The 25,101-nt window shown below is 48.5% G+C and overlaps 1 protein-coding gene and 3 non-coding genes across 7 annotated transcripts; all 4 read left to right on the top strand.

Annotated features, from left to right (window-relative positions):
* The first annotated feature begins 1,500 nt into the window (after window positions 1–1,500).
* On the top strand, window positions 1,501–13,636 carry TBRG4 (transforming growth factor beta regulator 4). 4 transcript variants are annotated; one of them, XM_030797222.1, is made up of 11 exons: window positions 1,501–2,037; window positions 4,440–4,900; window positions 7,984–8,307; window positions 9,033–9,204; window positions 9,486–9,643; window positions 10,299–10,409; window positions 11,251–11,395; window positions 11,670–11,915; window positions 12,126–12,237; window positions 12,368–12,482; window positions 13,310–13,636. In XM_030797222.1, exons 2-11 carry the CDS (start codon window positions 4,490–4,492, stop codon window positions 13,409–13,411), a joined length of 1,896 nt encoding a protein of 631 aa, XP_030653082.1. In that variant the 5' UTR covers window positions 1,501–2,037; window positions 4,440–4,489; the 3' UTR covers window positions 13,412–13,636. The 4 variants fall into 4 exon arrangements, with proteins under 4 accessions (XP_030653082.1, XP_003268949.1, XP_030653084.1 ...); XM_003268901.2 differs by having other exon boundaries at window positions 1,954–2,058; XM_030797224.1 differs by having other exon boundaries at window positions 1,956–2,062.
* Window positions 7,649–7,780, top strand: LOC115831047. The gene has a single exon (XR_004026595.1). It is a non-coding gene; the product is annotated as a small nucleolar RNA SNORA5 (small nucleolar RNA).
* Window positions 8,706–8,842, top strand: LOC115831048. Its single transcript, XR_004026596.1, has one exon. It is a non-coding gene; the product is annotated as a small nucleolar RNA SNORA5 (small nucleolar RNA).
* On the top strand, window positions 9,260–9,393 carry LOC115831046. The gene has a single exon (XR_004026594.1). It is a non-coding gene; the product is annotated as a small nucleolar RNA SNORA5 (small nucleolar RNA).
* Window positions 13,637–25,101: the final 11,465 nt, after the last annotated feature.

The following is a 25,101-nucleotide window of genomic DNA, read 5'->3' on the forward strand; positions in this document are numbered from 1 at the left end:
ATCAGAAGTCACTCCCTATTCTCCCCACCTCAACATCACATAAGTGACTATCAATTCACCCATTCTGGACATTGAAAATATAAATGGAACTATACAATATGTGGCCTCATGTGTCTAACTTCTTTCCCTTAGCATGTTTTCAAGGTTCTTTCCTCAACAAAACTCCATTAATTTGTCTAAAGCTTTTCTTTTAACAGATCTATAAATCTGTTGTAATATTGTCTTTTGACAGACAACTTGTGAAGGATTTGGAGTAGAATTTGTGATAAATACATGGAATCTTAATTAACTGTTAACAGAAAAATCAAACTCTACAATTTCTTAAAGAGGTTTATTCGGAGCCAATGAGTAACCACAGCCCCAGGAAAATACAAACCCAAAAAGCCTTAAGTGCTCCCGAGGCAGTCAGATTATAGTTTGGTTTTATACATTTCAGGGAGCCAGGGGTTACAGGCAAAGACATAAATCAATGTATGGAAGGTATACACTGGTTTGGCTCCAAAAGACAGGATGTCTTGATGTGGGGGGTTTACAAGTTATATGTGGACTCAAATACATAGATATATACACGATATATGATTGATTGATTGATAGATAGACCTTTTGGTAGGGATAGATAGGGTCTCCCTATGTTGCCCAGGCTAGTCTTGAACCCTTGGCCTCAAGTGATCCTCCCACCTCAGCCAGCTTGACCAAGAGATTCTTTAATTTGCAATTGGTTAAAAGAGTAAGGCTCTGTGTAAAACTTGGAGTCAGCAGAAAATGTTTAAGATAGTATGCCAGAATCAGCCACAAAACACTGGGTCAAAAAAGACCTCTTCAGCAGGATTGATGGTCTGCAAGCTTGACTTAACCCTTGACTTGCATGGCCTTAGGTCTTGTTTATAATTTAGTATCTTACTACCACAAAGTCTGTTAGTCTTATGATCTCTACTTTAACATTAATGTTGGTCAGTTGTCTAAATGCCAAAAGGGAGGGACTATAACAAGGGGTGTTCAACCTCCCTTTCCAGAATGGCTGGGAACTCAGTTTTTAAGGTTTCTCTGGGGTCTCCTTGGCTAAGAGGAGGTCTGTTCAGTGGTTGGGGGGCTTACAATTTTATTTTTAGTTTACAAACACAAACCAAAGTAATTATTTATTTTTATGTTTTGTTTTGTTTTTTGAGACAGAGTCTTGCTCTGTCAACCAGGCTGGAGTGCAGTGGCAAGATCGCTGCTCACTGCAACCTCCCCCTCCCGGATTCAAGCGATTCTCATGCCTCAGCCTCCCTAGTAGCTGGGACTACAGGTGCGCGCCACCGCGCCCGGCTAATTTTTTTGTATTTTCAGTAGAGACGGGGTTTCGCCATGTTGGCCAGGCTGGTCTCGAACTCCTGAACTCAAGTGATCCGCCCACCGAGGCCTGGGATTACAGGCGTAGCCAAAGTAATTATTAATTCCACAGAAAATAAAAGGTTGTGCAGGAAGTAAAATTAATCAAGTCCATATATAGACCTCAGATACATTTCGTTTGGGCTATCCCGCACTTTATTTTGTGATTAAACACCACTATTTAAAAATCAGGAAAATTGCACATAAAAATCCAGTTGCAAGTGGGCGCTCTGGAGTTCCCCAGTCTCCACTCACTCGTCCTCCCAGCCCCCACAGGCCTCAACGTCGCCTATCCCACTCCACCAGCCCAGTCTTTCACCGCCCTAAGAACTTCTCCTACGCCTACGCAAGCCGGGAGGGATGGGGGGACAGCACCGACAACAAAGGGTCTTCTCCCGCACTCCGTATGAGGATGGGTACTGGTCGGGGGGCAACCGAAGCCTTTCTTCCTAGGTTCTTTATCTTTTCTAGGTTTCCCATCACTTAACGCTCCGCTTGAGTCCTCAGCAAACATGTCACCCGCCGAAAGGTGTGGCCGGAAGCTTGAGGCGTGGCTTCCGGAAGGGTGGTGTGAGACTCGTCTCGTTTCCGCCGGCGCTCCGAGTGACGTAGGGAAACGCGCCGTTCACCTCATGGTTCCGGGGACAGCTAGGGCGGTGGATGGAGGTCAGCGGTGGTGCTCGCGGCGTAGGTCTTGTGGCACGGGGAGAAGGGGCGGCTGATCGTGGGTTTCGAGTGCACAACACAGGCGTGGCTGGGAAGGTCCTGTGATGCGGTGAAACTGGGGAGCAGGCTGGGACGCGGGGGGATGCGGTGGGCCTGGCCGTCTGCTCCTTCCGTGCTGGCTTGCCAGTGCGTACGCTTCCCCTCTCGTCTAGCCCGCGCGGCCAGGCCTGGAGGACGCCGCCCCTGTTGACCGTCCATGACCCCAGCGAGCCAGTTTTCGTGACTTAGTGCAAGTTGTTTTCTCTCTGCATTTTAGAACTAAAGTTTTGGATTGCTGTTTGCCTAAACCCAAGTCCGGCTCCTGGGCTTCCGTTTACTCGGCTAAACTGCTCTTAGGGCTCTTAAAAAAATTGGAAAGGAGGCCGGGCGCGGTGGCTCACGCTTGTAATCCCAGCACTTTGGGAGGCCGAGGCGGGTGGATCACTTGAGGTCATGGTGAAACCCCGTCTCTACTAAAAATACAAAAATTAGCCAGGTGTGGTGGCGCGGGCCTGTAGTCCCAGCTACTTGGGAGGCTGAGGCAGGAGAATCGCTTGAATCCGGGAGGCTGAGGTTGTAGTGAGTCGAGATCGCGCCATTGCACTCCAGCCTGGGCGACAGAGCGAGACTCCGTCTCAAAAAAATAAAATAGGTCGGAAAGATTTCTCCACTGTGCTTAGGCTCAGGAAGTGGTAGATGTTGCGTTTGGGCAAATACTCCGACTCTCTGACCTCTCTCTTTTTTTTTTTCTTTAAGTGGAGTTAGACTAAGCTTTTTACAGCTGCAGTAATTCCCTCATATAAAAAGAAAATATGTTGGCCATATACCAAGTTCCAGGAAGTGGAGAAAGATCAAACGTACATTCTGCTTTGGCAGAAATGAGGCCCAGGTGAACGGTTTAGCTTGCCCTTGTCACGTGTCTTCCCTGGGTCATTTAATCACCGTAGGGAGCTACACTAGCTGATAGAGTTTTTTTTCTTTTCTTTTTTTTTTTTTTTTTTTTTTTTTTTTTGAGACAGTCTCACTCTGCCGCCCAGGCTGGAATGCAGTGGCGTGATCTCGGCTCACTTCAAGCTCTGCCTCAGCCTCCCGAGTAGCTGGGACTACAGACACCTGCCACCACGCCCAGCTAATTTTTTTGTATTTTTAGTAGAGACGGGGTTTCACTGTGTTAGCCAGGATGGTCTCGATCTCCTGACCTCGTAATCTGCCCACCTCAGCCTCCCAAAGTACTGGGATTACAGGCGTGAGCCACGGCGCTGGGCCGATAGAATTGTTAAAAGCAACATCATGGCGATATGTAACACATTGCTGGAGATGGCAACATTGAGTTTGGCCTTGGAAGGCTGAGATGTATTTTAAAGGGTCTTATAGCGGGAGGAGGAGACCCGGATAACAAGCCCTGTAAGGTGAAGTGGAAGTGCAAGACCTGTTTAAAATGGGGCCTTGTGTTGCTGGGAGGCAGAAAAGGCAAAGACTGAGAAAATCATTCTGGGCCATGTTATGAAGTGCTTCTTATTAGTGGTTCAGAATTTTTGCTGTTAGAAATTTGGTGGGGGGTTTTTAGTAGGCTAGTGATGTAATCTACCTTGGTTTTGAGAGGCTCACACCTATGTCTACAGTGTTAAAATATATCCACAGAGGCTTTGGGAATGTGAATTTTTTTTTTTTTTTTTTTTTTGAGATGGAGTCTCTGTCACCCAGGCTGGAGTGCAGTGGTGCAATCTCAGCTTACTGCAACCTCCGCCTCTCAGGTTCAAGCAATTCTCGTGCCTTAGCCTCCCAAATAGCTGGGATTACAGGCATGCACCATGATGCCCAGCTAATTTTTGTATTTTTAGTAGAGATGGGGTTTCACCATGTTGGCCAGGCTGGTCTCAAACTCCTGACCTCAAGTGATCCACCCGCCTAGGCCTCCCAAAGTGCTGGATTTACAGGCATGAGCCACCACGCCTGGCCAAGCCCGTAATTTTTAATCCTGGTTACCCTTGAAATAAAAAAAATAAAAATTAATGCTGTCTAGGTCCTGTCTGCAAAGATGCCATCATTTAGGAGGCCTTGGGCAGGACCTGGGAATCTGAATTGTTGAACCACATCCTAGGTGATTTCAAATTACAAGCAGGATGAAAGCCCTCCCACCCAGGCTGTAATGCTCCTGAGTTTTGATATTTGATGGCATTCTGTACTGAAACAAAAATCCTGTGAGATTTTTGCTTCAGAAAATACTATCACGTACCTATGGATTGTCAAGGAAGACTTGGTCTGATTTTACAGATAGGGTGGCTTTGAATATTTCATTTGTCAAGTTTATGAGTCAGGAACTGCCCCTGTAGTAGCCCCTTCTCTCTTCTTTTTCTCTTCAGGGTTTGGAATCACTTGCTAGGAATCTTGTCTCTCTGCCACCCAGGATATCATGGCAGCTCACCTGGTAAAGCGATGCACGTGCCTCCTGAGAGAAGCTGCTCGTCAGGCCCCTGCCATGGCTCCAGTTGGCCGACTGAGACTTGCCAGGGTAGCCCATAAGACTCTGACTTCCTCAGCCACCTCACCCATTTCCCACTTCCCAGGTTCCTTGATGGAGCCAGTGGAGAAGGAACGAGCATTTACTTCCTACGTAGAGAACCAGGTGGAATACCTCATCAAGAAGGCCACAAGTCCAGAGGAGCTCCTGGAGCTACTTGGTGGCAGTCACCACTTGGACAGCAATCAAGCAGCAATGATACTTATCCGGCTCTCTCACTTGCTGTCTGAGAAACCAGAAGATAAAGCCTTGCTCATACAGGATGCCCACTTTCAACAACTTCTGTGTCTGCTCAACAGTCAGGTGGGTGCCGGAGTGTTGTCTGAGAGAGCATAGACAAGAGGAAAACAGCCAGAAATGCTGGGGTCCGCAGCAGCCAGTGCTTACCAAGCATAGACGGGGCCCTGCATGTCTTGTGATATTTTTTATTTTTTTATAAATTTCAAAGTGCTCTATCGTGCTTTCTCTTTGTTTATCCTTACAAGAGCCCTGTTAGGTAAATACTGCTATGTTCGTCTTACAGACAGCCAAGACGCATAGTGAGAGAAGCATGGGAAGTGAGCCTGGTTCTTCTCAGTTCTTTGGGTGCTTTCCCCCTCACCATATAGTCTTCACTTGTATTGCTCTCTGCCAGTGTCTGGCTGATGGCAAGGCACTGTTCTTGAAGCCAAAGGAGATGCAGCATGACTGATGGAAGGTCCTTGAAACTTGAGGCAGATGTGGGCATGATCTAGCCATGTTCAGACCCTCCAAGGATGACCATGGAGAGAAGCAACAAGACCCATTTGTGTGGCACTGAGCAGGGCAGAACTCAGACTACAGAAGCCAGTTCCTGCTCACTGTGAGGGACTCCCTTCTTAGAAAGTCTTCCCCTGGGCTCCACGTACAAAAAAAGGCGTACAGACTCCTGCTGTGGCTGAACTGGCCCTAACTCCCTGGTCTGCTTTGGAAGGGAAGTGCTGGGGCACTGAAACCATGTTTCCAGTTGTCAGGTGTAATGAAGAGAAAGGCACTAACCAAGGAAGGAGTTGCACTAACTGAGTGCTTTTCAAGCTGCAGGTTATAAAATCAGTGTAGTGTGATGTGGCCAGCTGATTCTTAATGAGGTAGAGTAGTATAAAAAAATACCAGAATTCATCACATATAGTAAGGGGATTCACTAATGTCTCATGGAACTTTTCTTCTAGTTAAGTATGTATATGTATGCATGTGTTGTGTGGACTAGGGTTACAGTACATAATTATTTCTTGCTGGGGATATAATTCATAAAATGAACTTAGTTAGCCCCCCTTGTTATTTAGCTATAATTCTAATTGCTATTTATCGACTCTTTTTACTCACACGTGATTTAAGAAAGTCTTATGATACAAGACTGAACATTGTAACAAAATTATAAGGCAAGTATCTGTAATGTAAAAATGGCTTTCTTTTCAAAGATTTTCCTGCTGTCCATGAAACCAGAAGGTAGACACCCAGATCTTCTGTAAGATTAGAATTTACTCCAGTACTTTCTCCCTCCTCCCCAGCCCTTCAGACAGCAGCTTCTCTGTTCCCAGCTCACTTCCTTGAAGGTGTGGTTTCTGCTTCTCATTCATAAGCGAAGAGACTGAACCTGAGGGTTCAGTGTTGAGAGACTTGGCCCAGGAAAGGACAGAGCCATACTTGTTTTACCATCTGCTCTCCCTCTGTGAGGCTGGATTCAGGGCCAAAGGGCCCTAGAGCCACCCATGTTGACACTGTGGGCCCTGTGGACACAGTACCTGAATAGCAGTTACCCTCTTCAGAAACAAAGCAGGCACCAGCAGAGAGGGCGGGCTGTGGTGCAGGTTCCGGACTCAGAACTATGTAGAAATAAGTTCACCTTTGTTTACCTGTACAGTGGGGCTGATGGTTCTCACAGGATGTTGGTGTCTCATAGGGGTATGCACACAGAAGGATGCCTGGCATTTAGTAAGAGCCTGTTCAGAGGTGCTGTTGGTAGCAGCAGCAGCTTGGTCATCCCCAGGAGGCCTCTGCATTTGGGAGTGGGCAGGGCTTAGTGATACCGGGCGTCTTTTTACCCATATGTCAAAGGCTTTCCTGCAAACCTTTGTGCCCGGGGTGCTCCTCCCTTTGCAGGCAGTTGAGGGTCTGGCGTGCTTGGGTGCCACGTCCCTGGAGGGTAAAGGTGGTGGGTGGTTCACTGCCTAACGCTTTGCAGGGACTCCTGCTTATTGCAGCAGTTGCATTCCTAAGAAATTTTCACATTGCCAGAAACTGCAAGGTTGGTTTGATACAGAACAGTTTAGGGGTTGGAGCTTCTCTGACTCAAAAGCAAATTATTTTCCTGGAGAAAAGCCAGTGTTTTTTGTTTTCTTTATTTTTGTTTTGTTGTTTGTGACAGAGTCTCACTCTGTCACCCAGGCTGGAGTGCAGTGGCACAATCTCAGCTCACTGCAGCCTCCACCTTCCAGGTTCAAGTGATCTTCCCACCTCAGCCTCCCAAGTAGCTGGGACTACAGGCATGTGCCACCACACCTGGCTAATTTTTGTAATTTTAGTAGGCACAGGGTTTCACCACGTTGACTAGGCTAGTCTCAAACTCCTGGCCTCAGGTGATCTGCCCGGCCCAAGTTTTTAATACCTAAAATTTTTAATGTCATTGTAACTAAAAGTCACGAATGATAACAGAACTGATCTTAGCAAGCCTAAGGGCCACCTTCTCTGCCATCAGGTGACATCCATCAGGCTCAACTTTTTCTCTGACCTCTTGTATTGACTTGACAGCTTTACTTGCAGCTGAAGTCTGCGTGCCCACTACCCAGAGCTGTAGCCAGGACCATGTAAAAGAGTGTGGTCTCTCTTTAATCAACTACGTTAGGTCAAAGCTTCATTGGAGAAACTTGGAGAATTTCTGTTGCCACTCACAGTTCTTGCTTGCAAGCAATTGCAAATGACCTCAGCCACCTTGAGCAGAAATGTGCTATTTATTGTAGCCTAGAGGATCAGGCTCAGAGGTGTGCCCTTGGATCTGGCCTGTGCCTGAGGGGCGCTCTGGCTCTGCAGGTGCTTGGCAGCCATGTCAAATTCAGTGCCTGCCCTGCCCATGGTAGGCACTGGCCCAGAAGGCTGCCACAGAAACAGTGACTCATGGGCCCTGTTCCTGTGTCCCAGGCTCAGGGATAAATTTGGTTACAGACACCAAACGTCTAGGCCTCAAGGCTGAGCAAGGCTGTGAGGAGCAGCCAGGCACTGGGGCCCTGTTACAACAGGGTGGGGAACTGATACTGTCTTCTCTGAAGAGTTGTAGTAAATGCTCATGAAACGAGGTTCAGAGAGGTGGCCTCCAGCCCACACACAGGACTGACAGTGCCACATCACTTCTCCTGTGTCTTTTCCCTGCCTAGATAACCTCGGTCTGGCATGCTACCCTCTCGAGGCTGCTGGGAAGCTTGTATGCTCTGGGCCTCCCCAAGGCCTCCAAGGAGCTGCAGTCAGTGGAGCAGGAGGTCCGCTGGCGCATGCGGAAGCTCAAGTACAAGCACCTGGCCCTCATGGCAGAGTCCTGTGCCACCCTCTCACAGGAGCAGCACTCGCAGGAGCTGCTGGCTGAGCTGCTCATGTGCCTGGAAAGGCGCTGGACAGAAATTGAAGATTCCCACACATTAGTGACCATCATGATGAAGGTGGGACACCTCTCGGAGCCACTAATGAACCGCCTGGAAGACAAGGTACTGGGCCTGAAAGCAGGTGGCACCCAGCCTGCCTCCCCTGGGCATTGGGCTTGTTCTTTGGGTGACAGTTGTCTGCAGAGGGGTACGTTGTGTGCACTGGGATCAGAGCCCTGGGAGCTTCTGTCTGGAGCCTCAGTCATCACATGGGGCAGGACCAGAGGGCTCAGAGCTGCAACAGGTTGTTGCCCTGTGGCTGCATTCATCAAGCACCACTTGCTCCTCCCAACACAGGCACTTCCCTGATTGCACCTTTATCTTTCCCCCAAACCCCATCACCATACCATCTTGAGAGGGGGGCATGGCAGGCAGCTCCTGAAGTAACACAGGTACTGCCCAGGCCTGGCTTCTGGCTAGAACTCTCCTGGAGATGTACTAACCCCTATCGGCAGTAGCCCTGCAGTCAAGTCAAATTCAGTGCCCGTTCCTGTCATAGCGGGGGCTGGCCCAGATGGCTGCCACAGCAAGCTCCACAGCTCATGGGCCCTGGGTCGCCTACCCTGGGACCTGGGGATAAGTTTGGCTGTGGACAGTGCTCCAGGTCCAGGAGTTCCCTGGGGTGGACGAGGAGGCAGGCCCTGCACAGGGGTCCTGTGTTTAGTCAGCTCAGGCCCAGTTGCTGTCTCACAGGGGCTGCACTGGATGGGACCATGGGACCCCTGCCCCCAGCTCGTTCCTGCCACCCCAGGCCATTGAGCTGACCTCTGCGCGGCTGTGGTTGACAGTGCCTGGAGTTGGTGGAGCACTTTGGCCCCAATGAGCTGCGGAAGGTGCTGGTGACGCTGGCAGCTCAGAGCCGGCGGTCCGTGCCCTTGCTGCGGGCCATCTCCTACCACCTGGTGCAGAAGCCCTTCTCTCTGACGAAAAGCGTGCTCTTGGACGTGGCCTACGCCTATGGTGAGCCCTTTGGACAGAACGGTGGAGAGAGGGGAACACTGGCCCTGCAGATGCCTGCAGCCGTGTCAAATTCAGTACCTGTCCTATGCATGGTAGGCACTGGCCCAGAAGGCTGCCACAGAAACACTGTGACTCATGGGCCCTGTTCCTGTGTCCCAGGCTCAGGGATAAATTTGGTTACAGACATCAAGCATCTAGACCTCGAGGCTGAGGTGGGGTGGGGCTGATGGGTGATTGCTGACCCTCTCCAGCTAAACCCTGTGATCTGCTCTGTCCCAAAGGCAAACTCAGCTTTCACCAGACCCAGGTGTCCCAGCGCCTGGCCACTGACCTGCTGTCCCTCGCGCCCAGCCTGACTTCTGGTGAGGTGGCCTGCTGTGCCAAGTCCTTCGCCTTACTCAAGTGGCTCAGCCTGCCGCTGTTTGAGGCCTTTGCCCAGGTGAGCCAGGGCCTGGCCCCAACTCAGAAAAGCTGGCTTCCTGGCCGTCTGCTGGGAACCATTGCCTTAGTCGGGAAAGCAAAGCCAGTCTGAAAATGCTCACTGGTGGGGGCAAATACGTATTTCTTGCATTTTGGCTTATTTTGAAAGGGCTGCTATTCAGTTCTCAAAAAAGTGTTTGAGAACTGTTTCCTCTGTTCTTTCACTGACCATTATAAGTGCTTTCATCCGTTTTGGGGTAGCTGTAGCAGGTAGCAGCATGGCTGGTGAGACTGAGAATCCACTCAGAACTGTCTACTGAATCACTGATCCCCCTCACAAAGTGGAACTGTACAGAAAGATGACACCTGCAGTTAGGTTTATGTGTGGCCGGTCTAAACTAAGTTTACTGGTTGGAGAATATTTCTAAATCCCTTATCAGAAAGAAGCAGCTTCTAGGTGTCCCCAGCCTCTGTGGGTAGTTGCTGCCAGGCGAAGGAGTGTCTGGGCCTGTGTAAGTCCTTCTCTGTGCCCGGCACAGCTCATGGGCCCTGGATGGAGGGTCCTGCCATTGCCCCTGGCCGTGCAGGCTCTCCTCAGACTCACAGCCAGGCAGGAGGACAGTGTGCTGGGCAGAGAGCTTATTCTGTCCCTCTGCTATTTCTGACCCACCCAGCACGTCCTGAACAGAGCGCAGGACATCGCCCTGCCCCACCTGTGCAGCATACTTCTGGCTTTTGCGCGTCTAAACTTCCATCCAGACCAAGAGGATCAGTTCTTCAGCCTGGTATGACCTCTGGGCTCCCACTGCTCAACCTTTATCCTCCCTGCAGCTAATGGCTCATGAACCGTCCTCCCAAGATCAGCTCAGGCTAGGTGGAGAGGGAGGGGCCACCATGTGTGGCATGGGAGGGCAGGGGGAGCTGGTTGGAGCCAGGCGTCTTAGGGATCACTGAGAACAAACATGAAATCCTGCTGTCTGATTGACTGCCCTGCCAGGCAGCGCTGGGGGGTCCTGCCTCTGGTACTCCTTTTAATGCCCTGTTGATGCTCAGAAGCTCCAGTGGGCCTTCATGCTATGTGTGCCAGCTCAGGGTGGGAGGGCGAGCCTTCTTTATGAAGACCTTAGGACAGCCACGGAGGCCAGCAGGCCAGATGTGACCCCAGGCTCCCTGGGATTCCATCAGGGGTTTGTCTGGCACAGTCCTGAGAACAATTAGCCAGGGGCTGAGGAGTGCTGCTTCACCTCTTGGATGCTCTCATCTCTCAGAGGACCAGAGATTCCTCCTCCCTTGTCCCAGGTGCTCACTTGGAGACATTATGGGAGAAGGGATCTTGTTCCCTGCCAGTAGGTTGGTTGTAGTAAACCTAATCAAATGCCAGCATTCAGCAGCACTCTTCTGCTGTTCAGAGTGGTCTTGGGGCATGAGGAAGATTCCTGGTACCTTCAAGCCCAGGATTGCTCCAGGCCTCACCGAGGGCCAGGGTTCTGCCTCTTGTTCCCCAGTAGCGTTCTCTGGCCTCATCCCAACCAGGCCAAGACCACATCATGGACTGTGTCTCACCCATGGCTATTTGCAGCCCCTAAGGAGAGCCTGCTTTCTCCACCACACCCTATCCTTGCCCAGGTACATGAGAAGCTGGGGTCAGAGCTGCCAGGCCTGGAGCCAGCCCTGCAGGTGGACCTGGTGTGGGCCCTGTGTGTGCTGCAGCAGGCACGGGAAGCAGAGCTGCAAGCCGTCCTCCACCCTGAATTTCACATCCAATTTCTAGGTGAGTCCCCTGCCCCTAGTACTACTGGAACTGGGGAACTGCCTGGTTTTGTCTGCCTAGTGCCAGGTGAGAATTCGGGGCAGATGGAGGCCAGGGCTCTCCCTCCCCCTCGCTCTCCATCCCATCCCTGTGGGTGGCCAGCAGACCGTAACTCTGCTGCCTCCTGATCCAGAGAACTGGGCTGGGACTGGGTGTAGGGGTGCCACTGCCCTCTCATCCAGGGTCTCCCCATCTCTGGCCATAGGCCCACCTCCCTCTTCTTCTTGTCCCCTAGGGCGCAAGTCTCAGAAGGATCAGAACACCTTCCAGAAGCTGCTCCACATCAACGCCACTGCCCTGCTGGAGCACCCTGAGTACTCAGGTCCCCTTCTGCCTGCCTCGGCTGTGGCCCCTAGGCCCTCAGCCCCTGACAGGAAGGTGACCCCCCTGCAAAAGGAGCTGCAGGAGACACTGAAGGGGCTGCTGGGGAGCGCCGACAGGGGCAGCCTCGAGGTGGCCACGCAGTATGGCTGGGTGCTGGGTGAGGGCTCCCCCTGGTTGGCACAGGGCCTGGCATTGCCTGAGTCTAACAGGACTCTTCTAACCCACCCCGTCTGCAGCAAGAACTGACCTAGGGAGCTGCAGGGTGTCAGCCTGGGCTCCCCACAATCCCATCTTTGTTCATCCTTCCTGTGGGGGGATTTCTGAGGGGTGTCCCCCAACATGTTCTCATCCCACACCCCTTCCCCAGATGCTGAGGTGCTGCTGGACAGTGACGGCGAGTTTCTGCCCGTAAGGGACTTTGTGGCACCTCACCTTGCCCAGCCAACTGGGAGCCAGTCACCACCTCCAGGGTCTAAGAGGTAGGTGGCCAGGGACCTGTTGGTTATGGGGGCACCGTGGCTGTTGGACTGCATATTCTTTGTTTTCTGTCTTTCCCCTCCGAGGGGCTGGGAGAGTGGAAGCATGTCAGCCACCCCTTCTTTCTTCCAGGCTAGCTTTCCTGCGGTGGGAGTTCCCCAACTTCAACAGCCGAAGCAAGGACTTGCTGGGTCGCTTTGTTCTGGCCCGGCGACACATACTGGCTGCAGGCTTCCTGATAGTGGACGTGAGTACCTCTTGGGCAGGTGGTCACTGCACAGGGAGAATCCCCAACCCACGCTAGATGGGATCAGGTGGAACTAAGCCAGCAGGTATAGACACACGACCTGCCCGTGGCCCCGGGCCTCTCCCAGGAGCCCAGGGAGGGAGTTTACTGTGGATCCTAGCTGCTCCGGCCTCCCTTCTAACCTTCCCAGCATCTCACCCCGTGGATGAACCCAAAAAGGCAACCAAGCCTGCTCATTCAGCTTCAGAGGTGGGCAGGGTAGGGCCCATTCACAGATGAGCAGCTCGAAGCCCAGGAGGCTGCACAGCTGTTGGGGCTCTGAGTGCAGCTGCTCTGCCCCCTTGGTCAGAGCCTGTTGTCAGGAAAAGTAGGACCAGTGGAACTGGCAGGAGCAGAAAGATGCAGATCCTGGGCCTGACTCTGGTTTCATGCCTGGGAGACCTTGGTTAAGATCAAAGGGAGTCACCTTCCCTGGAAACGACAAGTGAATGAACATGTGGCTTCATGAGCCACACAAGGGTTCTGTTTGCTTCTTTGGGTTATTGTGAGTTTTTTAACTGTTGAAAGAAGCCCTTCTTGGGCCTCCGAGTAGTTTGCAGACCCCTCCAGCACTGACAGTGCTAGCACTTCTCCCCGCCCGCACTGCCTGCAGTTCATGGGCTCTGCCTTGAAGACTTGGAGGCCAAGGGGCAGGTGTGCAGAGCTGTTGGTCACCAGAGGTGTTGGGTGAGGGGTCAATGTGAGGAGGACAGCAGGCAAGCAGGCAGAGCCACTGGCTGGAAGGGATCTCCTTGCCCATGTGACCTGTGTCCCCTGCCTCCTTCTAGGTCCCATTCTATGAGTGGCTGGAACTCAAGTCTGAATGGCAGAAAGGCGCCTACCTCAAGGACAAGATGCGCAAAGCGGTGGCTGAGGAGCTGGCCAAGTGACTTGTGCCAGCAGCATGGACTGCATGCCTCTCCGCCGGAGGTCTAGCTGTGGGTGGGCAAGAAGGGTTGCCCTTGAGGACAAACCTCTGTGCAGGACCTTGGCCAGAGTGGGGAGGGTGGCCAGCCGCTCTGAGGGACAGAGCGTCCTCTTGTGTATAATAAACCTTTAATTTTGGTGTTGGACCCCTGGGGCCTTCCCAGGCTTTGTTACCCTCTGCACTGTCAGCACTTGTCTGTCTGCTTTGTTGAGCGGGGCGTGGTTCTCCAGTCTGCCCTGTGCACTCCCCCGCCACGCCCAGCCTAAGAGGGCTGCTTTAGGGACAGACCTGGGTTGTTACCTGCCTGTCTCTCCCAGCTTCTACCCTTCGTGAGTGCTTATTCACATGTGCCGGCCTCTTGCGTAGAGGTCTGTATCAGCCCCAGCAGACAGGTGGAGTCCTAGAATTCTGAACCTCCAGGGTAGAGGAGCTTCCCAGGGAAGCTGATTGGAGGTTCAGTGCATGGCTGGGGGTTCTGATGGAGCTGTGGCTACTGAACCACAGCCATCCTGGGAGGCTTTCTCCCATCAGCTGTCTCACACTTAGCTAAGTGAAAGGCACCCTAACAGCATGTGGTGACAGGTGATGTGAGGGCTGGGTGAGCACTTGGGAGGCGCTGGCTCTGGGAGAGAAGATCCCACTTGGCTGACACCACGGCACCAAGAGCCAAACTCCATCGTTGTCTTCACCACCCTGACCAGAGCCTTGTGCTGTCCTCTAGGAACTGGCTGCCCAAACAGGGCCCTGGAGGCCTCCCTGCTGCTGTGGGGATTACCAGGTGCTGGGAGGCAACAAGTTTTCTACCTTTCAGCCTCTCCTTAGAGACACCCATTGGCAGAACCTGACTAAATAGCAGTCAGGGAACTGGGTTGCCTCCAGCCATACAGAATGGAGAGCAGGACAGTGGGGTGGAGCTGAGAGTGGAGAGGCCCACAGTCCTCAGCACTCTAGGCTCCCCACCCTAGGCTGTTTCCCCAAAAAGAACAAGTCTAGTCACTGCCCTGATGCTTGGCCACTCACCCAAGCAATGCGGTAGTTTGTGCTGGCTTCACTGGGCACCATCAGGCACAGGTGACCATGGTCCTTGTTGTTTGCACAGGTTTCAGGGTTACCACAGGAGTGGTCCCTCACACAGCGGGAGGGGAAAGAGCTGCCAGAGATGATTTCTGAAGTGGGAAGAGCAACCCAAAGTGAAGAGACAGCCAGGACAAATGCCCAGGGTGTGGCAGTAACTTAGTTCTTAGAGTGGGGTGCACAGAGTCTGCAGGGGTGAGACCGAGGAGCTGAAGGAGCCAGTTCAGGAGGGCCTGATGTGTATCTAACCAAGGAAATAAAAGCTCATCGTCAGGGCCCCTGACTTTTATTTTGAGATAATCACAGGTTCCTGTGCAGTTGTAAGAAATAATCCGTGATTCGCTCCATGGCAAAGTAGGGTGCAAGGTCACACCCCAATACTGACGTGAGCACAAGTCAAGCAGAGAGCATTTCCATCTCCTAAGGGCCCTCACACTGCCCTTTATACTCACCTCCTCCTCATCCTTCACCACCAACAACCACAAGTCTTTGGTCATTCTAAGAATGTCACAAAGAGAATCACAGGATGTGACTTATGGAATTGTATTTCTTGACTTGGCATAGTTCTCTGAAAATTTGAATTCTTAAATTGCATGTAGCAGTAGTTTCTTTTTACTGCTGTTGCATCTGTGTTTTGCTTTATTCTGTGATGTGGCTGTAACAACCATTTGCTCCCTTAACCCTAGGGAGAGATCCTGGTTGCTTCCGGGTTTTGGCTATTAATGATACAAAGTAGCCAGAAAATCTGTGTCTAGATTTTTCTGTAAGTTTTCATTTCTCTGGGATAAAGATTCCCAGGAGTGTAACTGCCAGGTCAGATGGAATGTATGTGTTTCTCTAAAAAACTACCATCTTTTCATTTCTTTCTGATAAGTTGTTGATAAATAGACATTTATTTCCCATCTCTGGCGAAATGTCTTCTCATGCCTTTTGCCTGTGTTGTACTTGCATTTGCTTTATCAGTCTTGAGAGGACTTTGTAAGACTTAACATTGAGATATTTTTGTTTGTTTTTGCCTCTAGATGTCAGTTTATCCAGAACCATTTGTTGAAAGGCCATCCTCTCCCGTTGACTCTTACTTTTGCATTTTTGTAAAGTCAGTTGGGCATATTTGTGTGGGTCTGTTTCTGCATTTTCTGTACTGTACTGTTAATCTATGTTATCTGTCTACCAATATCACATTCTTGATTACTGTAGCTGTAAAGCAGGCTGCCTTATTGGGTGGAGTGATGGGTTCTCCTACTATATTTTTAGGAATTGTTTTCACTATTCTAGTTCCTTTGCCAGTCCATGTAAATTTTTGAAAAATCTCATCTATGTAAAAACAAAACAAAGGTCTTACTGAGGGTTTGATAGGAATTACATTAAACCTATAGATCAGTTTGGGGAGACATGACATCTTTACTGTGTGGAATCTTCCAATTGAGACAATAGCCATCTGTATCCAAAGGTTTAACCAACCCCAGATTGCAAAAGCAAAAAATAATACAAGAATACAAATTTAAATAACAACACAGCTTTTTACTGTGTTAGGTATTTTAAGTAGCCCAGAGATGGTTTCAAGTTTACAGGAGGATGTGTAGATTATATGGACATGCTATGCCATTTTCCATTAGGAACCGGAGCATGTGTGGATACCAAGGGATGACTGGATATTTATTTAGGCCTTTGCTTTTATCAATGTTTTGTAGTTTGGGTTTTTTGTTTGTTTTGTTTTGAGACGGAGTTTGTTCCTGTTGCCCAGGCTGGAGTGCAATGGTGCAGTCTCGGCTCACTGCAACCTCCACCTCCTGGGTTCAAGTGATTCTCATGCCTCAGCCTCCTGAGTAGCTGGGATTACAGGCGCCTGCCACCATGCCTGGCTAATTTTTGTATTTTTAGTAGAGATGGGGTTTCACCATATTGGCCAGGGTGGTCTCACCAACTCCTGACCTCAAGTGATCCACCCGCCTCAGCCTCCCCAGGTGCTGGGATTACAGGCGTGAGCCACTGCACCTAGCCTGTAGTTTTTGTTTTGTATTACCTAAGTCGGCCAGGTGCGGTGGGATCACTCCTGTAATCATAGCACTTAGGGAGGCCAGGGCGGGCGAATCACCTGAGGCCAGGAGTTCAAGACCAACCTGGACAACATTGTGAAACCTCGTGTCTACTAAAAATATAAAAATTAGCCATGCGTGATGGCAGGCACCTGTAATCCCAGCTATCAGTAGGCTGAGGCAGGAGAATCACTTGAACCCAGGAGGTGGAGGTTGCCGTGAGCCAAGATTGCGCCACTGCACTCCAGCCTGGGTGACAGAGCAAGACTCTGTCTCAAAAAATATATATATATGTGTGTGTGTGTATATGTATATGTGTGTATCTATGTATATATATATGTATATACACACACACCCCTAAGTCATGATTTTGGAGCAATTGTAAGTGGTATAGTGCTTAATTTTGGCATTCACACGTTGATTGTTAGCATATAGAAATGGGATTGATTTTTATGTGATCTTGCTAAACTTTATGCATTTTTTACATTCCTTTGGATTTCCTGTGTAGATATTTATGTCCTGAAAACAGGAATATATTTGTCTCATCCTTTCAAATCAATATGCTTTTTATTTTGTTATTTATGACCACTTTATTAAAATATAATTCACACGCCATACACTTCACCCATTTAAAATGTATAATTCGGCCAGGTGTGGTGGCTCACGCCTGTAATCCCAGCACTTTGGGAGTCCAAGGCCCCCAGATCTTGAGCCCAGGAGTTCAAGACCACCCTGGGCAACAGGCAAAACCCTGTCTCTATTTTTTAAAATACAAAAATTAGCCGCGGTGGCACACACCTGTCATCCCAGCAACCCAGGAGGCGGAGGTGGGAGGATCACCTAAGCCTGGGAAGTCAAGCCTGCAGTGAACCATGATAGCACCACTGCAGTCCAGCCTGGGCAACAGAGTGAGACCCCATCTCAAAAACAAAAATGTATAATTCAGTGGTTTTTAGTCTCTGCAGATATATGCAACCATCACCACAATTTGAACATTTTCTAAACCTCATATACTGATGTGGTATTTTGGTGTTTTGTGACTGGCTTCATTTACTTAGTGTATTGTTTTCATGTTTCATTCATGTCGCATGTATCAGTATTCATTCCCATATTTGGCTGAGTGATATTCCATTATATGTTTGTGCCACATTTTGTTTATCCATTCATCCATTGATGGACATGTGGATTGTTTCCACCTTCTGGCTAATATGAACTGATACAGTTTGGATATTTTGTCCCCTCCAAATCTCAAGAAATAGGATCACCAGTGTTGGAAAATGGGGCCTGTTAGGAAGTGTTTGGATCATAGGAACAGATCTGTCATAAATGGCTTGGTGCCATCCTTGTAATGAGTGAGTTCTTGCTCTATATTAGTTCACTTGAAAGCTGGTTGTTTGTAAGAGACTGGGAGCTCCTGCCCTCTCTCTTCTGCCCTCTCTCGTCATGTGACATGCCTGCTCCCTGTTCACCTTCTGTCATGAGTAAAAGCTTCCTGAGGCCTTCCCAGGAGCCAAGCAGATGTCGGTACCATGCTTGTACAGCCTGCAGAACTGTGAGCCAAATAAACTTCTTTACAAATTACCGTCTCAGATATTCTTCTATAGCAATGCAAAATGGACTAATACATGAATAATGCTGCTATAAATATTCCTGTACAAGTTTGAGTATAAATGTATGTTTTCATTTTTCTCTTGGTTATATACCTAGGAGTGGAATTGCTGGGTCTGTAGTAACTATGTTTAGTCATTTAAGGAACTGCTAGACTGTTTTACATTCCCACCAGCAGTGTGTAAGCTTTCAGATCTCTCTACATCCTCAATGACACTTGTAATTTGAGTTTTATTTTAGCCATGTGAGTGAGTATAAAGTGATTTCTCATTGTGGTTTTTGTTATTTCCCTAATAACTAATGGTTTTCAGCATTTTTCGTTTACTTATTTGGCCATTTGCATGTCTTTTAGAAGAATGTCTTTTTTAAGATTCAGGGAGTGGCTGGGCGCGGTGGCTCATGCCTGTAATCCCAGCACTTTGGGAAGCCAAGGTGGGCGGGTCATGAAGTCAGGAGATTGAGACCATCCTGGCCAACACAGTGAAACACCATCTCTACTAAAAATACAAAAAAATTATCCAGGCATGGTGGCGGGTGCCTGTAGTCCCAACTACTCAGGAGGCTGAGGCAGGAGAATGGCGTGAACCTGGGAGGTGGCGCTTGCAGTGAGCTGAGATCACGCCACTGCACTCCAGCCTGGGCGAAAGAGCCAGACTCCGCCTCAGAAAAAAAAGATTTAGGGAGTACACTAGGTGCAGGTTTGTTACATGGGTATACTGTATAATGCTGAGGTTTGGGCTTCTAATGAACCTGTTATCCACGTAATGAACATAGTACCCAATGGTAGTTTTTCAACCCTTGTCTCCCACCCTCCCCACATTTGGAATCTCCAATGTCTATTATTTCCATCTTTATGTCCATGTGTACCCATCCATTGTTTAGCTCTCGTTTATAAGTGAGAACATGCGGTATTTGATTTTCAGTTTCTCAGTTATTTCACAGATAATGGCCTCTAGCTCCATTCATCTTGCTGCAAAGGTGTGTGTGTATGTGTGTGTGCTGGGTAATTTATAAGAAAAGAGGTTTAATTGGCATGGGGTTCTGCAAGCTGTACACGAAGGATAGTGGCATCTGTTTCTGGGGAGGCCTCAGGAGGCTCCCAATCATAGAAGGCAAAGGGGGAACAGGCATGTCACATGCTGAAGCAGGAGCAAGAGAGAGAGAGTGTGTAGAGTGGGGAGATGCCACACACTTTTAAATGACCAAATCTTGGCCGGGCGCGGTGGCTCATGCCTGTAATCCCAGCACTTTGGGAGGCCGAGGCAGGCGGATCACGAGGTCAGGAGATCAAGACCATCCTGGCCAACATGGTGAAACCCCATCTCTACTAAAATACAAAAAAAAAAAAAAAAATTAGCTGGCGTACTGGCACACGCCTGTAGTCTCAGCTACTCAGGAGCCTGAGGCATGGGAATTGCTTGAGTCTGGGAGGCAGAGGTTGCAGTGAGCCGAGGTCACACCACTGCACTCCAGCCTGGCAACAGAGCAAGACTCAGTCTCAAAAAAGACCAAATCTCGGCCGGGCGCGGTGGCTCACGCTTGTAATCCCAGCACTTTGGGAGGCCGAGGCGGGCGGATCACGAGGTCAGGAGATCGAGACCACGGTGAAACCCCGTCTCTACTAAAAATACAAAAAATTAGCCGGGCGTGGTGGTGGGCGCCTGTAGTCCCAGCTACTCGGAGAGGCTGAGGCAGGAGAATGGCATGAACCCGGGAGGCGGAGCTTGCAGTCAGCCGAGATTGCGCCACTGCACTCCAGCCTGGGCGACAGAGCGAGACTCCGTCTCAAAAAAAAAAAAAAAAAAAAAAAGACCAAATCTCAGGAGAACTCACTACCTCAAAGACAGCACCAAACCATGAGGGGTCCGTTCCCATGATCCAAACACCTCCCACCAGGCCCCACCTCCAGCATTGGGGATTACAATTCAACATGAGATTTGGGTGGAAACAAATACCAGACTGTATCATGCTGCTATAACAGAATACTGCAAACTGAGTAATTTATAAAGAACAGAACTTGGCCAGGCATGGTGGCTCATGCCTGTAATCCCAGCACTTTGGGAGACCAAGGTGGGCAGATCATAAGGCCAGGAGTTCGAGACCAGCCTGACCAAAATGGTGAAACCCCGTCTCTATTAAAAGTGCAAAAATTAGCCAGGCATGGTGGCGTGTGCCTGTAATCCCAGCTACTCAGGAGGATGAGGCAGGAGAATCGCTTGAACCCAGGAGGTGGAGGTTGCAGTGAGCCAAGATCACATCACTGCACTCCAGCCTGGGCAACAGAGTGAGGCTGTCTCAAAAAAAAAAAAAAAGAAAGAAAAGAAAAAGAAAAGGAAAAAAAAGAAAAGAACTTTATGTGGTTCATGGTTCTGGAGGCTGGGAAGTGTAAGAGCACGGCACTAGCATCTGGTGAGGGTCATCCTATAGCAGAAGGCATCACACAGTGAGATAGCATGCACAAGAGAGAGAAAATGAGGCCAAACTTATTCTTTTATCAAGGGCCCACCCCTCAGAATCTAAACCATCCCATGTTAATAGCATTAATGATAGCCAAGACCTCATGGTCTAAATGCCTCTTACAGGTGTCCTACCTCTTAATACTGTTGCAATGCAGTTAAATTTCAACATGAGTTTAAGAGGGCATATTCAAACCATAGCATGGTGTGAAGTAAGTGTCAACTTTATTTTGCATGTGGCTATCCATTTGTCCCAGCACCATTTGTTGAAAAGACTGTTCTTTCCCCCTACCCCTTTGAATGATCTTGACACCCTTGTCAAAAATCAGTTGACCATAGATGTGTGGGTCTGCTTCTGGGCTCTCAGTTTTATTCCGTTTATGTTTATATCTATCCTTCTGCCAGTAGCACACTATCTCTTGATTGCTGTTGTTTTGTACTAAGTACTGAAATTGGGAGGTGGTTTATGTTTTCAGGATTGTTTGGCTACTCTAGGCCCCTTGAAATTCCATGTGATTTTTAGAATTAACTCATGTATTTCTACAATGAAGTTAGTTGGGACTCTGATAGGGATTGGGTTGGATCTTTAGATCTTGGGGATTGTTACCATGTTAAGTCTTCTGATCCATGAACATGGGATACTTTCATATTTGTTTAGATATTCCTTAATTCTTTCAACATTGTTTTGGAGTTTCCATAGTATTAATTTTGAACTACTTTTGTTAAATTTATTCCTGAGTATGTTTTTTTTTTAATGCCAGTTTGAATGGAATTGTTTGCTTATTTTTTTATTTTTAGAAACAGGGCCTTGCTGTGTTGGCCAGGGTGGCCTCAAACCCCTGGGCTCAAGCAATCCTTCTGCCTCAGCCACCCAAGTAGCTGAGACTACAGGTGTGCACCATCATGCCTGGCTCCTGGAATTTTCATAATCTCAATGTTGGATTTTCATTGCGAGTTAACAGAAAAACAATTGATTTTTATATATGGATTTTGAATCCTGCAACCTTGCTGAACTATTATAATGTGTCTGTGGGTCTATTTTCTTTTTCTTTTTTTGAGACAGAGTCTTGCTCTGTCACTCAGGCTGGAGTGCAGTTGCATGATCTCAGCTCACTGCAACCTCTGCCGCCTGGGTTCAAGCAATTCTCCCTGCCTCAGCCTCCTGAGTAGATGGGATTACAGGCATCCGCCACCACGCTTGGCTAATTTTTGTATTTTTTAGTAGAGATGGGGTTTCGCCATGTTGGCCAGGCTGGTCTTGAACTCCTGACCTCAGGTGATCCACCCACCTCAGCTTCCCAAAATGCTGGGATTACAGGCATGTGGGTCTATTTTCATATATTCTTTTTTAGTTCATTGAACTTTCTGACTGTGTAGATTATTGTTCTTCAGTAAATTTGAGAAGTTTTCAGTCATTACTATTTCATATATTTTTCTTTCTCCTTTTTCTTTTCTCTCCTTTTGGTATTCCCATTATGTGTATGTGGGTGTGCTTAATAGTGTTCACATTCTCTGGAGTTTCTGTTCATTTTTCCTTTTTTTCTGTTATTCAGTTTGTATAATCTCCATCAATCTCTAATCTCTATCAAGTTCACTAATTCTTTCTTCGCCCACTGAAATCTACTGTTCAGCCCTCTTGTGAATTTTTTCTTTCAGATATTTTACTTTTCAACTCCATAATTTGCATTTAAAAAAAATTTATATCCAGCCTGGGCAACATGGTGAGACCTCGTCTCTACAAAAAAATTTTAAAATTAACTGGGTGTGGTGGCACATACCTCAACTATTCAGGAGGCTGAAGTGGGAAGATCACCTGAGCCCCAGAGGTGGAGGCTGCAACGAGCCATGATCACGCCACCGCACTCTGGCTGGGGCAACAGAGTGAGAGCCTGTCTCAAAAAAAAAATGTTTTTTAATTAAAAACATGATTTCTATCTCTTTGCTGATATTCTCTATTTGATGGAATATCATCATATACCTTCCATTACTTCTTTAATCATGCTTTCCCTTATTCTATGAACATATTTGTAGTGGTTATTTTGAAATATTTTTCTGTTAAAATCTTGTTGCTTACACAGGCAGGTTCTGTTCCTGCCTTTTTTATTTTTCTGGTATACAAGTCATACTTTTATTTCTTTGCTAATTTTTTGTTGGAAAGTGGACATTTTAATAACATTAAATAAATAATTGAACAGTACCCAATAGCAACTCTGGGTACACGTCCAAACCCCCTCCCTTCTGGAGCTTGTATTGCTGTTTGCTTGTTTATTTGCTTAGTGACTAGCTGGATTGTTTTGGTGAGGTCTTTCCCGCTCCCCTACAATGTTCCGCCTCTGATGGTCCTCTTCAGGGAGGTGCAGCTATGTGTATGCCCACAGTCACCCTGGAATGACAGTGGTTCTGGTAAGGCTCCCCTACTCTCTTTTCCTAACCATGCCCAGCTGTTAAACTCCACTAATTGCCACTCCTAAACTCCACTGATTGCTCTATTGTTTTCGACAATACTCTGGGTACAAATTCCTCTGCAAACTAATCCAAATTGTGGCCTCTTAGATGGAATAGTTTCAGAGGCCAGTGTTTTACATTTTCTTTAATCCCAGTAGGGCTCCACCCAGCTGTCTTATTACCCCATTTTCTCCTGCAAACTAGCCAACCTCCAACCTAGGCTGTATCTTCATTAGATCCATGAATCTCCTTCCAGTTGCCTTTCACCATAACCTCTACTGCTGTTGAGAATACCCTTAGGTTTAAACTTCCTTGTATTGCCTTGCAAGTAAGGTCATTTCCTATGGGAAGAGATCATGGGCTATCTGTTTTACAACCTGCCTCTCCCCTCTAGGCAAAATCTCTTAGCTCAGTGGCAAACTTCTGAGTCACACTCCCACTCTAGGAGCTGAGCAGTCAGTGGAAGGGAGGCAGCAGCCTCTCCTGGCATGGAACTCTCACCTCATAAGCCGTGAGAAGGGCTATCAGGACCCCAGTATTCTCAGCATGCCACACTCAAAGTAGAGCCCACTTTCCACAAGTGGGGGCTAAGTGGAAGAAGGGAGCCCCACCTCAACCAGACTCACCCAGGACTTACTTCCACAACAGGCAGCTGGGAGCAGGATGAGATACACTGAAGTACTCCCTCCTCCCAGTAAGAAAGCCCTCTGGCCGGGAGTTGGAAGAGAAGCCTGCGTTCTTGGCAACACCAGTCTGGTGTGGAGTCCACCTCCCTTTGCTGGAGTGAGTTGTCTTGATTCAAATACCACAGACTCTTAGCTTTTCTTACTAAATTCTCATAGATTTTCTTGAATAGATGCTTTTTTTTTTTTTTTTTTGAGACAGAGTCTCACTTCATCACCCATGCTGGAGTGCAGTGGCAAGATCTCAGCTCACTGCAACGAACCTCCGCCTCCAGGGTTCAAGCAATTCTCCTGCCTCAGCCTCCCTAGTAGGTAGGATTACAGGCATGCACCACCTTACCCAACTAATTTTTGTATTTTTTTTTTTAGTAGAGAAGGGTTTTCACCATGTTGGCCAGGCTGGTCTCCGAACTCCTGATCTCAAGTGATCCGCCCACCTTGGCCTCCCAAAATGCTGGGATTACAGGTGTGAGCCACCACACCTGGCCTTGAATAGATGTTTTTTCATTTGCTGTTTGCCCTTCAGACCATTTCCAGAAGCTTTAATTTGTTCTCTCTTTCATTTTTATTTTGTTGGGCCCTTTCTTTTTTTTTTTTTTTTTTTTTTTTTTCCGAGATGGAGTCTCACTCTGTCACCAGGCTGGAGTGCAGTGGCACGATCTCAGCTCACTGCAACCTCCGCCTCCCAGGTTCAAGCAATTCTCCTGCCTCAGCCTCCCGAGTAGCTGGGACTACAGGCATGCACCACCACGCCCAGCTAATTTTTGTATTTTTAGCAGAGACAAGGTTTCACCATGTTGGCCAGGAAGGTCTTGATTTCTTGACCTCATGATCCGCCCCCCTCGGCCTCCCAAAGTGCTGGGATTACAGGTGTGAGCCACCGCGCCTGGCTTGTTGACCTTTCAACTCAGCTTTATTTTTTTTTAATAATTTTTACCAGGCTAGGTGTGGTGGCTCACACCTGTAATCCCAACACTTTGGGAGGCCAAGGTGGGCGGATCACGAGCTCAGGAGTTCAAGACCAGCCTGGCCAACAGGGTGAAACCCCATCTCTACTAAAAATACAAAAATTAGCCAGGCATGGTGGGACCTGTAGTCCCAGCTGCTCAGGAGGCTGAGACAGTAGGATCGCGTGAACCTGGAAGACGGAGGTTGCAGTGAGCTGAGATCATGCCACTGCACTACAGACTGGTCGAAAGAGCGAGACTCCATCTCAAATTAAAAAATTAAATTTAATAATAATAACTTTTACCAGTTTCACTGGGGAGCTGCTCAGCAGAACTCCCCATGCTTTCATTCTGGAAGTCAATCTGTCTTTTATTTCTTCTTGCTTTATTGCAAGGGTTAGAA

The sequence above is a fragment of the Nomascus leucogenys genome, chromosome 17, assembly GCF_006542625.1.
Source record: "Nomascus leucogenys isolate Asia chromosome 17, Asia_NLE_v1, whole genome shotgun sequence".
In the NCBI taxonomy this organism is placed as follows: Eukaryota; Metazoa; Chordata; class Mammalia; order Primates; family Hylobatidae; genus Nomascus; species Nomascus leucogenys.

Coding starts and splice junctions, on each gene's coding strand:
- TBRG4 (XM_030797222.1), top strand. CDS start 4,490: ATGGCAGCTCACCTGGTAAAGCGATGCACGTGCCTCCTGAGAGAAGCT. Junction 8,308..9,032: donor TGAACCGCCTGGAAGACAAG/GTACTGGGCCTG, acceptor TGTGGTTGACAG/TGCCTGGAGTTGGTGGAGCA. Junction 12,483..13,309: donor CAGGCTTCCTGATAGTGGAC/GTGAGTACCTCT, acceptor GCCTCCTTCTAG/GTCCCATTCTATGAGTGGCT.